The sequence below is a fragment of the Quercus lobata genome, chromosome 5 (assembly GCF_001633185.2).
Source record: "Quercus lobata isolate SW786 chromosome 5, ValleyOak3.0 Primary Assembly, whole genome shotgun sequence".
Lineage (NCBI taxonomy): Eukaryota > Viridiplantae > Streptophyta > Magnoliopsida > Fagales > Fagaceae > Quercus > Quercus lobata.
The window spans coordinates 8,388,945-8,400,910 of record NC_044908.1 but is presented as its reverse complement, the minus strand read 5'-3'; the positions used below and the strand labels follow the sequence as shown (position 1 = coordinate 8,400,910).

General features: G+C 34.5%; 2 protein-coding genes across 2 annotated transcripts; both read left to right on the top strand.

Annotated features, from left to right (window-relative positions):
- Positions 1-630: 630 nt before the first annotated feature.
- Positions 631-2,800, top strand: LOC115989889 (TMV resistance protein N-like). Its single transcript, XM_031113764.1, has 2 exons — positions 631-1,174; positions 1,975-2,800. Exons 1-2 carry the CDS (start codon positions 672-674, stop codon positions 2,798-2,800), a joined length of 1,329 nt encoding a protein of 442 aa, XP_030969624.1. The 5' UTR covers positions 631-671.
- LOC115989450 (disease resistance-like protein DSC1) lies at positions 2,779-10,320 on the top strand. The gene is made up of 10 exons (XM_031113134.1): positions 2,779-3,073; positions 3,177-3,518; positions 3,603-4,673; positions 4,823-4,864; positions 5,244-5,285; positions 5,394-6,037; positions 6,173-6,281; positions 6,575-6,687; positions 8,774-9,011; positions 9,601-10,320. Exons 1-7 carry the CDS (start codon positions 2,906-2,908, stop codon positions 6,198-6,200), a joined length of 2,337 nt encoding a protein of 778 aa, XP_030968994.1. The 5' UTR covers positions 2,779-2,905; the 3' UTR covers positions 6,201-6,281; positions 6,575-6,687; positions 8,774-9,011; positions 9,601-10,320.
- The last annotated feature ends 1,646 nt before the right edge of the window (positions 10,321-11,966 follow it).

Here is an 11,966-nt window from a genome sequence, read left to right as displayed (position 1 = left end):
TTTAGTTAGAAAATGAAAAAGTAACTTTTTTTTTTTTGATAACTTTTACAATTTTTAATAAAAAAATTTTCATAAAAAATGATTAATAGATGTCCTAAGGACATACATTAACCGAACCATATTTTATATTACTGTTTTAACTATACATCTTACATTTTATGCTCTGTTTTCTTATAAGATTAAAATAATATTAGTAGAAAAATAATATTTTTTAAGATATAAAGGCTGGTTAACATTATCTTAGATAGTAGTGTAAAAAGTAGAAACATACAAAAATCTCGAGAGTGTTGAAACATTGAACATTGAACGATTTTAAACAATCGGTGCTACAGATAAATAAAAAATAGCTAAGAACACATTTTAGAAGGTGACATTATTGCTCAAAGATATACTGGAGAGAGGGATGACTCAAGACTCAAGAACATGCCAGTTTGATTGCCACCGACTCTAATAGAAAATGAATTTGATGGGTCATTAAAAATGAATTGTTGACTTTACCCATCTTCTCAGCACGCATGCTTCCATGAGGGGCTGGGGCCTACCTCTTTTTGATAAGGAAAAGGTATATTCCTTTCATATGCATTAATAAAGCGGCTTCTTTGAGCTTTTTCACTCGCACCAGCCATTTCCTAAACCTCTAACCTCACTGTTTAAGCTCATCCATTTTCTTTATGGCTTTAATTCCATCAGCAGCTTCTTCTTCTTCTTCTTCCTCTTCCAAGGGACGGAAATACAATGTTTTTCTCAGTTTTAGAGGGGAGGACACTCGCACAAAATTTACAGACCATCTATATGCTGGTTTGATACAGAAAGGAATATCAACTTTTAGGGACGATGAAAAACTGAAGCAAGGAACACTTATTGCCCCAGAGCTCTTGAAAGCAATAGAAGAATCAAGATTTGCTGTTGTTATTCTATCAAGAGACTATGCTTCTTCAAGGTGGTGCTTGATTGAACTAACAAAAATTGTTGAGTGCATAGAAAAGACGGGGTTGGTAGTTCTACCTATTTTTCACTATGTGGATCCTAGTGATGTGAGGAATCATAAAGGGATTTTTGCAAAAGCCATTGCTAAACATGAAGAGAGTTTCAAAGATAATATAGAAATTGTACAAACGTGGAAAGCTGCTCTAACAAAGATTGCCAATCTTGCTGGATGGGATTTAAAGAATAAGTAAGAAATTCTTTGGAATAATGTTATTTATGGTCAATTTTTTTTTTCCTGAATTTATTTACCATTACTTACGTTTTTTTTTTTTTACATGGCCACATGATGAGAGAGTACTAAAGTTCTTATAGAAAAATTTAGTCCAACTCTATTGTAATCCTAGTAGGACTAGATTCCTGTCATGCAAGTACATAATTACACAGACTTGGGCCTTACAACAAATTTGTCCCCTAATAGCTCTAAAATTGCCCTATAATACATCTAGCAATGAATTTCTTTGTCCCTTGTAAACTTAGGGAATTATAATCTCAAATTGGACTTTGGATGAACCTTTGCATAGTTTGGCATGGTAGACCCTATATTACCCAATATGAGCAAAAAGGCTCGAACTTGGTAATCCTCATTCTACTAGTGACTCGCGGATTCCTTAGCTTTTCTTTTTTATAAACTACTGGCCTACTTGTAGTTTTTTATTCGAATTCCTGCCTCCAATTTATAATTTGTGTTTCCTGCAAAATTGTCTCGATAAGCATGTAAAAATTTCCAAAGCAAGTGTTTAGCGAAAAGTAGAATTATATATATAGTTAATACTTCAATTGTTTAATTTTTAATTTTTTATGAAAAAAAGGGTGCATGAAAATAGCAATCCTAGAAATGTACAACAGAGGACTAAATATAATTAGGCACTCTCAATGTGGCTGAACGAAGCGAAGACTATGCTTATGTTGAATGTTTTGTCTCTACATGTGGCTAGCTCTACCTCATCAAAATTATTGTTTTGCCTTTTTTTTTTTTTTTTTTGGCAGGCATGAATCAATAGTTATCCAAGAAATCATTGGACGGATATTTAGTGAGTTGTATAGTAAATTCTCAAGCGTTTCTGAGGAACTTGTTGGAATGGACTCCTGCGTGGAGGAAATGTTGGATTCATATTTAGGCAGAGGGTTGGGTAGTGTTTGCTTTGTTGGGATCTACGGGATGGGTGGAATAGGCAAAACAACTCTTGCACAAGAAATTTATAAAAGAATTTCTGGTAACTTTGAAGCTAGTAGCTTTATTGCTAATGTTAGAGAAGAAACCAAAAATCAAGGTCTAGTTTCTTTACAAAAACAACTTCTTTCTAAGATCCTCAAGAAAAGTGAAATAAATATATGGAATGTTTTTGAGGGAATCAATATTATACGGAATACACTATGTAATAAAAGGGTTTTTATTGTTCTTGATGATGTGGATAAAGAAGAACAGTTTGGAGCATTAGCAGGAAAGCATGATTGGTTTGGTCCAGGAAGTAGAATCATTGTAACAAGTAGAGATAGTCATTTATTGATAAGATGTGGTGTGAATGATATATATACAGCTAAGGGTTTGAGTAATGATGATGCTTTGCAACTTTTTAGTTGGAGAGCTTTCCATAAACCTTATCCTGAAGAAGATTATGTGAATTTGTCTAATGACTTTGTGAATTATGCTAAAGGCCTTCCTTTAGCTCTTAAAGTTTTAGGTTCGTCATTGTTTGCTAAAAGAACAAATGAATGGAAAAGTGCCCTTGATAAACTAAAAAAAGAACCTAATAAAAACATTTTGGATATACTTGAAATAAGTTTTGATGGGCTAACAAATTCACAGAAATGATTGTTTTTAGATATTGCATGTTTTTTCAAAGGAGAGAACAAAGATAGCATAAGAGATATACTGGAAAGTTTTGGCTATTATCCAGACTACAATATTGGTGTTCTTATGGACAAATCTCTCATAACCATTGATAACGGAAGAGATTTGTGGATGCATGATTTGCTACAAGATATGGGTCAAGAAATCGTTCTTCGTGAATCTCCTAAAGAGCCTGGTAGACGTAGTAGGTTGTGGATTTACGAGGATGTCATTCATGTATTAAAGAATAATACTGTAAGCTAACTAATATAAACTTGAACTTAAATAATTACATATCTTATTATTGATTTTTTAAAGATTTTACTAATTATCTAATTTCATTGTTTTTGGTTATTAGGGAACAGAGGTAGTTGAAGGCATAATGCTAAATATACCTATTCAAAAAAAGGAACAATTAAGTGCTAAAGCTTTCTCAAAGATGAAGTTTTTGAGATTGCTTAAAATTGCTAGTAAGGAACTTCTACAAAACTTCATAAATGGTCCTATGCAACTTCCAGAAGATATTCTTGGAGGTGTGGTGCAACTTCCACAAGGCCTTAGTTATCTATCTAATGAGTTGTGTGTTCTTGAATGGCATGGATATCATTTAAAATGCATACCAACCAATTTCCAACCAAACAAACTTGTTGAGTTGAGAATGCATTGTAGTGGGATCAAACAACTATGGAAAGGAAATATGGTAAGATTTTAGTTATGCAAATGTTCATTTTATTCCTTTTCATTAAGCCCTGTCTTTATCTAATTATTTATTGGTTTATAACAGAATTTAGTTGAGTTAAAACTCATAGACCTAAGTGGCTCTCAAAACTTGATTAAGATCCCGGACCTTAGTGGAGCCCCAAAGCTTAAGCAATTGATTCTTCAACATTGTACAAGACTATATAAGATTCACTCATCTCTTGGAGATCTCAAACAACTAATTCGATTGGATCTGAATGGTTGCAAATGTCTCAAAAACCTTCCTCACAAGGTCAGCTTGGAAGCACTTGAAATTTTCGATCTTGGTGGTTGTTCAAGATTGAAGAAGTTTCCAAAAATTGTAGGAAATATGTCATGTTTGTCAAAACTTTGTTTGAGTGAGACTGCTATAAATGAACTAACATTCTCTGTGGAGTATTTAACTGGCCTTATTGAATTGGATCTAAGAAATTGCAAAAATCTTTTTAGCCTTTCGGATGCCTACTGCTGTTTAATATCTTTGAAGATTCTCATTTTATCTGGTTGTTCAAATCTTAAAGAACTACCAGAGAATTTGGGGAATATCAAAGGTCTGGAGGAGCTAGATGTGAGTGGAACTGCTATAACAAGGCTACCTTCGTCTATTGTTCACTTAAAAAATCTTAGGGTGCTATCTCTTCGTGAATGTGTGGGGCTATTGTCGAAATCATCTAATATGCTTCTTAGTTTTCCTTTAATGCAGCCAAGAAGTAGTCCAGATCTCATGGGCATGTTACAAGGCTTATGTTCTTTAACCAATTTGGATCTAAGCTATTGCAATCTTCAGACAATTCCTAATGCTTTTGGGTGCTTGTCATCTTTAGAGTATTTAAATCTAAGGGGAAATAATTTTGTTTGCCTTCCTGAAAGTATCATTCAACTATCTAATCTGGAAAGTCTTTGTTTGGATGGTTGCACTCAACTTCGAATGTGCCCCAAGCTTCCATTAAATATTGAGTTTATCGATGCAAGAGGGTGTACCTCACTAGAAACATTTTCATTAAGACCAGAACATGATTTTGATCCGAATCTACATCTTCAGTATTGCGACAAATTGATTAAGAATGAAGGCTACAATGAACTATTTTCAACAATGCTGAGACGTTATATCATTAAGGTCTCTCTCTCTCTCTCTCTCGGATGTGAAGTTCTAAAAATCATGATTTGTTTGTTTCACGGATGCTCTATAAGTTGTTATGTCATTCAGGTTCTCTCTCTCTCTCTCTTGCATGTGAAGTTCTAAACATCATGATTTGTTTGTTTCAGGAATGCTCTCAGCTAAAGCTAAGTCATTATATGATTGAAGAGGTATCTCTCCCTCTCTCTCTCTCTCTCTCTCTCTCTCTCTCTCTCTCTTGCATGTGAAGTTCTAAACATCATGATTTGTTTGTTTCAGGAATGCTCTCAGCTAAAGCTAAGTCATTATATGATTGAAGAGGTATCTCTCCCTCTCTCTCTCTCTCTCTCTCTTGCATGTGAAGTTCTAAACATCATGATTTGTTTGTTTCAGGAATGCTCTCAGCTAAAGCTAAGTCATTATATGATTGAAGAGGTATCTCTCCCTCTCTCTCTCTCTCTCTCTCTCTCCTCTCTCTCTCTCTTCTCTTCTCTCTCTCTCTCTCTCTCTCTCTCTCTCTCTCTCTCTCTTGCATGTGAAGTTCTAAACATCATGATTTGTTTGTTTTAGGAATGCTCTCAGCTAACGCTAAGTCATTATATGATTGAAGAGGTATCTCTCCCTCTCTCTCTCTCTCTCTCTCTCTCTCTCTCTCTCTCTCTCTCTCTCTCTCTCTCTCTTGCATGTGAAGTTCTAAAAATCATGATTTGTTTGTTTCAGATATGCTTTCTGTCTTTTTCATATCTCGCAATTCCTGGAAGTGAAATTCCGAATTGGTTTAGGCATCGAAATGTGGGGATTTCGGTAAATCTGGAAGTGCCTTCACATTTATTATTATCTAACAAATTTATGGGAATTGCTGTGTGCACTGTTTTTATACCCCGCCGATATTGTCCACTTTACCAACTTCACGGAGAAGAGTGGCTTTCATGTCGAATTAAAATCAACAAACCTTATCTTATTAGATGGGCCATTTCATTATCCGCGGAAATTGATAAGATTGAATCGTCTCAGATTTATCTGCTATATTTTCCCTCTATAAAGTTCGAAGGCCCCTGGAAAGACGTATTGAATCAAGCAGATGCTTATGCACTCAACCAAATTGAGGTTGAATTTAGAACCTTAATTGATATGCATCCACTTGATAAAGTGGATGCTTATGCATCCAACCAATTGGAGATTATGAAATGCGGAGCCCATTTGGTATTTGAGCAAGACATTGAAGATCTCAAACAATCTAAGGTTGGGTCTAGTAGTTGCATAATCACTCCATATGAGGATAATGATTTAGACGATTCAGAGAAAGATTCTAAAATTAAGGGAAGCCCAGATGCCAAACCACCACATCTGAAGTGGATAGCAAGGTAAGCTCTCCTTGAATATTAGCGATTTCTATCATTAATTGTGTAGTTGCTGATCAGAATAGTCCTTATTGTTTTACTATAAACAGAATTTTATTTATTTAGTAAAATTTATTTTCTTTTCCACTCAAATGCCAGCTGGTACAGACATTTTTACCGTCTTTGAGCGTCTCTGGGGTTGATGCTGATGATGACGGAGTGGAACTGGGTTTGGTGCTATTTCTGTTTGGCTACAAGGAAACTTGAGGTAAATTTATGTAGAAATGGTAAAAAGCTTTTGAATTATATGGGCTGAAATAGTGGTTCCAGACTTATTTCTTGAGTTCTTAATTTTTTCGTTTTCCCTTCAGAACATATAATTGTTTTTTCTTTATCCAATAGTTTTCATAGAAACTTTTCAGAACACATAAGCACAGCTCAAGCAAGCCAGTTGTGTTTGGCTTTGCTGACAATTTCTTTCCTTTAAATAAAATGAATTTTTTTCCAAGAAAATAGGAGCTAATTGTGAGTTATGTTGTTTTGTATATATGTTTTCTGAAGGTACCAGTTGGAGCTATGCCAGAAAGCTTTGGAGGTGAATATTATTGATTATTTGGGGACGAGCATATGCATATGTATCATCCTTGCCCCTATGGTAGGCTCTGGTTCAGCAGGTGAGCTACTGTCTATCATGTTGGTTTTGTAATTTGATGTTCCATTTTGGCTTGTATTTAAGTTTGAGACAATATTTGTAATTTATATGGATGGTACATTGCACAATAATGAAGTGATGTGCTCTTTAGTTTGACTAAGGTTTTAGGTGTGTAGGCCGTGAGAAGCGGTAGGGTCATTGTGTTTTAGTGCTTATGTATGCAATTTCTCATTGTGATTCTAGATTTTAAAAAGGGGCTTTCTGAATCTAGGTGCTTCAAGTTCACCTTGGAAGGTAGTTTGGCATTTTATCAATAGAACCTTGATTATACTATGAAGTCATGACCCCTTGAAATATATAAACAATATCAAAATAGGGCTAGACTACCAGAAAATACAAAAGCATCAATTCCTAGAACCGAGGATTCAATTCCTAGAAATTAACCAACCTTGAAAGTGCAGAAGCTTGGGCTTACTCTTTTAACAGCAAGGTGATATCACTGATATGAAGTGTTTTAGCAAGCAATAAAGGATTGTGTGGCCTCTTTATTTGTTAATTGGGGTCTCATTCGTCAATTGATGATTGATAATAGCAAAAGAAAAATGCAAAACTATAATTTTGATTTATGAGGCATGACCCAGTAGCACAAGAAGCTCTAATGAGGAATTTCACCTTGAGAGACTAAGACAACCCACTGATGCCATTCTTAAAGATATGGGAAAAAAAGTTTTAGAATAACCTCTCCACTACTTGCACAGTTGCCTTCAGTGCTATTGTGCTCTTCCTTCTATCATAAATTTAAATAAAATATCTCATTTATTTCTTATTCTCTTTGTGATTTGGTGAGTAATGACTTTTCCATTAATACCTTTCACTCATATTAGCTCTACCTCATTTATTAAAAAAAAATCTTCCTTCTTAATTTTCATGTAAATCAAAATTTCCATAGTTGAATACTTTCTTGCTTGATCTGTTAGTTGAATACTTTTCTACATGATATCTACTCTACCAATAAATTATTGCTAGGATGCGGATGTTGTGTTGAGAATTTAACCTAATTCCCAAAACCTATGAGATGCAAAAATAGAGAAAAAAAAAAAAACCACACACACAAAGATTTACGTGGTTTGGCTATATACTTACATCCATGAAGTTGCTGCAATTTTCACTATGTCAAGGAGAAAAATACAGAGGTGGCTATAGTTCAATGATGCAGGCACCCCTAATTCTGAAGCAACAAATATATACCCAAACAATGGGTCCAAAACAAGCCAAAAATGCTCTTGTTGGCCCAGACCTATGCTCCATGGCCTCACCAAAAAATCCCATTTAAAACCATAATGCTTCCAATTCGGGTTGGATCACAAACTAGATTGAACACAAAACAGGCTCCACATAGTCCAACAAGTTGATTATTGAAGATGTGAAGTTCAAGAATTTTATAAACACTGGAAATTTTACCACAAAATGGGTATTCACACTTCAATAATTGATAGATTAACATTGCCAAAATGTATATATTTTTTATTCTTTTGGATAAACATCGTAATAGACTGCTTAAGATGTTCGAGACCATTGTTGTTTGTAAGTTATAGTTGAATTAGATTGGCACTGACAGAAAAGAAATTTAAATTAGAATATGTGATTGCCAACACTTACATCATTTTAAGTGTCATAGGAAGTAACAAATGAGAGAAGCATACTGCTTGTGTATATGATCTGTGTGATATTGGGCCAGCGCTAGTGTTCACAGACATTTTTATGGGACAATGTCCTATTTTGGAATTTTGTTGGTAAATCTCATGTGCATGATTTATACCGTTCTCTGCATCTCAACCTGCACTGGAAAATGTATCCTCATGATTTAAATGACCCCTTATTATTCCTTAAGTTTTGGTTTGGTTCTCCATTTTATAGGACATCAAATAGTTCTGCTTACAGTCATTGTGGATGTCCTCGTACATATAAAATATGTACAATGTTATATTAATATATTGGCTTTCAAGCTGTCAATTCTTTCTATTTTTATTTTTATTTTGGGGGCGTGGGGTGTGCATATTGCGGTTGACTCTGCCTCTCCTGCTAATCATGTTCATGTAACTGGTCAGATGCCTGTGAATTGACTATTTTTTTCTGGACGTAAAGAGGACTTGCTGATGACTGTGCAGAAGTGCTGGTTGTTTCTGCTTCTGCTGATGACTGTGCTGTTAAGCCTTTGGCAAGTTCAGCTACTAAGTGGGCAAAGAGGCGCTTTTTATTGGATGTATTCCAATTGAAGCTACTGTTGATAATATGCAGTTGCATTTCAATCAGTTTGGCTATCTTTTGGATGTGTATCTTCCCAAGGTAAACGTAGCTGATTTTTGTCTAGATTAATTGAGAATGTGTGGATGGTTAGCTGATGAAAATATTATTGCACCGTATTTCTTAACAACTTTTTTCTAAATTCTTCAACCATGGCTATGAAGTATGTGAAAAGATGTGTTGTTAAACCAGCTTGTGTTTGTTTAAGGTTTTATAATGGGCTTGCTTGCAGAGGATACTTTTACCACCTTATCTATATAAGCATAAATTCAATATTGCACAACACTAGTAATGGCTGAAATCAAGATGTTGAGATATGACTACAAGAGGGAAAATGAACACATGATGAACACTTAGAGGTAACACCAATTGGAAAACAGATAAGATGTTCTGCCAAATTCATCCTGGGATGAGAATTGAAAATTATTGATTGCTCAGAGACTTTTCTTGGTACTAATTGTAATTGATTGCATGCTTTTTTCATGTTGCTAACTTGCTATTTGCACATCATTGAAACTCATTTGTACTCTAATTGCATGTTCTGTGTTATATTTTAGTATTCATCAGATCCTTTTTGGGTTTTGCCCATATGTTATTGGTATAACTAATATCATGTTGCATTTTGCTTCAGGATGAAAGAAAAATGTGTCATAGGGGGTTCGGTTTTGTGACATTGTCGGATGAATTTTCAGTTGAGTACACTTCTCAGAAAGTACATAGGATACTTGGGCAGATGTGTGTTAGTAGATGTTATCACGTATATGATAGATAGGTGCTTGGGCCCAATAGACACTCATGTGGGTAGCCGAGTATCAAAGGAAAGAGCCTCAAGAGTTTCTTATGCAGAGCAGTTTGGTGTGCTACTGTCTATGACATGATTCACATATGGTCTCAGAGAAACTCAAGAATTCATGGAGAGGTCAAAACAGAGGAAATCAAAGTGAAGAGATGAGAAAGGATGTCAAGTTTTGGATGATGTTCAAAGGAAGTTGCTGCAACTCTATCCTAACCTATACAGAGTTATTTGTTCTAACTGGAGTGTACCACATTACATCATTCATGACTTCTGCTTAAAAGCTTGCTAGTAGCTGGGGTTTGTGGTTGGTTTGTTTTTAAAACAAGATGTTGTGTAAGATTAGCACCAATCTGATGCTGTAGTTTAGTCCGAAGACTCATATCTTTGTTTAGAATTGGGTTGGGATGATGTAACACTGTTTTCAAATGGAGATAATCTTTTAATTTTTAGTTCAGATGACCTTGTTGTAATGGACTAGCTGAAGTCTCAGGGTTTCCGGTGTTTCTGTTTGTATTGGCTTGTTTCATAACACTAATAATTTATTAATATGTTTGATTATTGCATTTGTCATGTCTACCCACTTTAGCACCTTTGTATTTCATCCTAGTATTTTATTGATGGACAATGCTAAAGTTACACTTAGTTGTTTAGCATTTTCATCTATATATAAAATAATAGGTGAAGCAGAGAGAGTGTGAAATTGAATTCCAAATTAGAACTCTAATTTTGTGCCATGTGTCTAGAATCTGAAATTGAAGTTGAATTTTGCATCATATGGCTAAATGTATGTGAGCTCATTCTCATTAAAACCACTTCTATGTATCGGGTCAAGTGAGTTACTGTGCTAATTAAGTTTTTTCTTGATTTTGTAGTCAAACGTGAAAACCAAAGAGATTAATATCGGTGATAAGAACTTGGTTTGGGTACATTGCATAATTTCCAAAAAGGTAGCAAAGCTAGAGTTTGCATCTTTGTTATAAATTGCTTACAAAGTTTGCATCTTTACATTTGCATTGAGTTTCGGATTACAGTGCTTTCTTCTTGGTTCTGACACTGAGTTTTGTTTACTATTCACTTACAAAGTTTGCATCTTTACATTTGTTATAAATTTCTAATATGTGATTAAATGCACATTATGCCTAAAATTCACTATCCTTATATTTGGCTTTTTGTTCAGGTTTGGCACCTATAATATTGAAAAAAGCACTGTTGTGGACCGATGGATGATACGTTTTGCAGGCTGCAAAGGAACTTAGTGATTAATGGAATCTCATGCGAATTGGAGAAGACCCGGCTGTAGATGTTTGGATGGCAGATGTAAGTTACTATGTTTTTAAAATGTTTAGTGAAGGTAAAGGTTATGAACAATGTAAACTTTCCAGAGAGAGATTTATTATTCTATATTTACGCAAGTTTGGTCGCCTTCTTGGAGTGGATCACTCCACCTTGTTATACATAATTTTTCAATTGGTCTATCTTTTCATTATTGCTAAATCACGATTTAGCATTTTTCTTTTCAAATCTTTAATAAAGCCTCTAAAGTACTAGACCAATTGAAACCATAGAATGTATGAAAAAAAATGCTGAAAATGTGTTAGATTATCAATGATGATTCATTTCCCCTAACAGTTCTAGACTTTAGCTTTTGTAAACTAATCTTACATGATAGTATATTGCCGATATTAGTCATCTAAAATTGAAAATTAAATTACGAACTATATATTTAACTGTGGATGAACTTGTATCCAAGATAAAGACAAATACAACTTTGGATCAATTGGACCATCTTCTATAGAACAAAACTTTTATTAATAAGATAGATGGCCAAAATGACAGATTTTACATCCCTTTAACATTGCTTCCTTTACTCATATATAATCTCATAGAAGGAAAACCACACAATTTAACTATTTAAGAATTTGATCGATAATACTTTGGGAATCTAAAGCATAAGCCCAAAAGTTCCTTAAATAAGTCCCAAGATCATCTGGGTATGTTATATTCTTTAACAGCTTAAAACACTGAAAGTGAAACACTAAGGCTGCTTGCACATCACTTCTAGCCTCTTGGTAATTTTTCGATCCCAAGTCCGAAGATGCATTGGCTAACTTTTGATGTATATCTTGGTACATACTAGCACAATATCCATATGTTGCTCTAGCACTCTGATTTGGGCTTGTAGCATTTAAGTTGTCAAACAT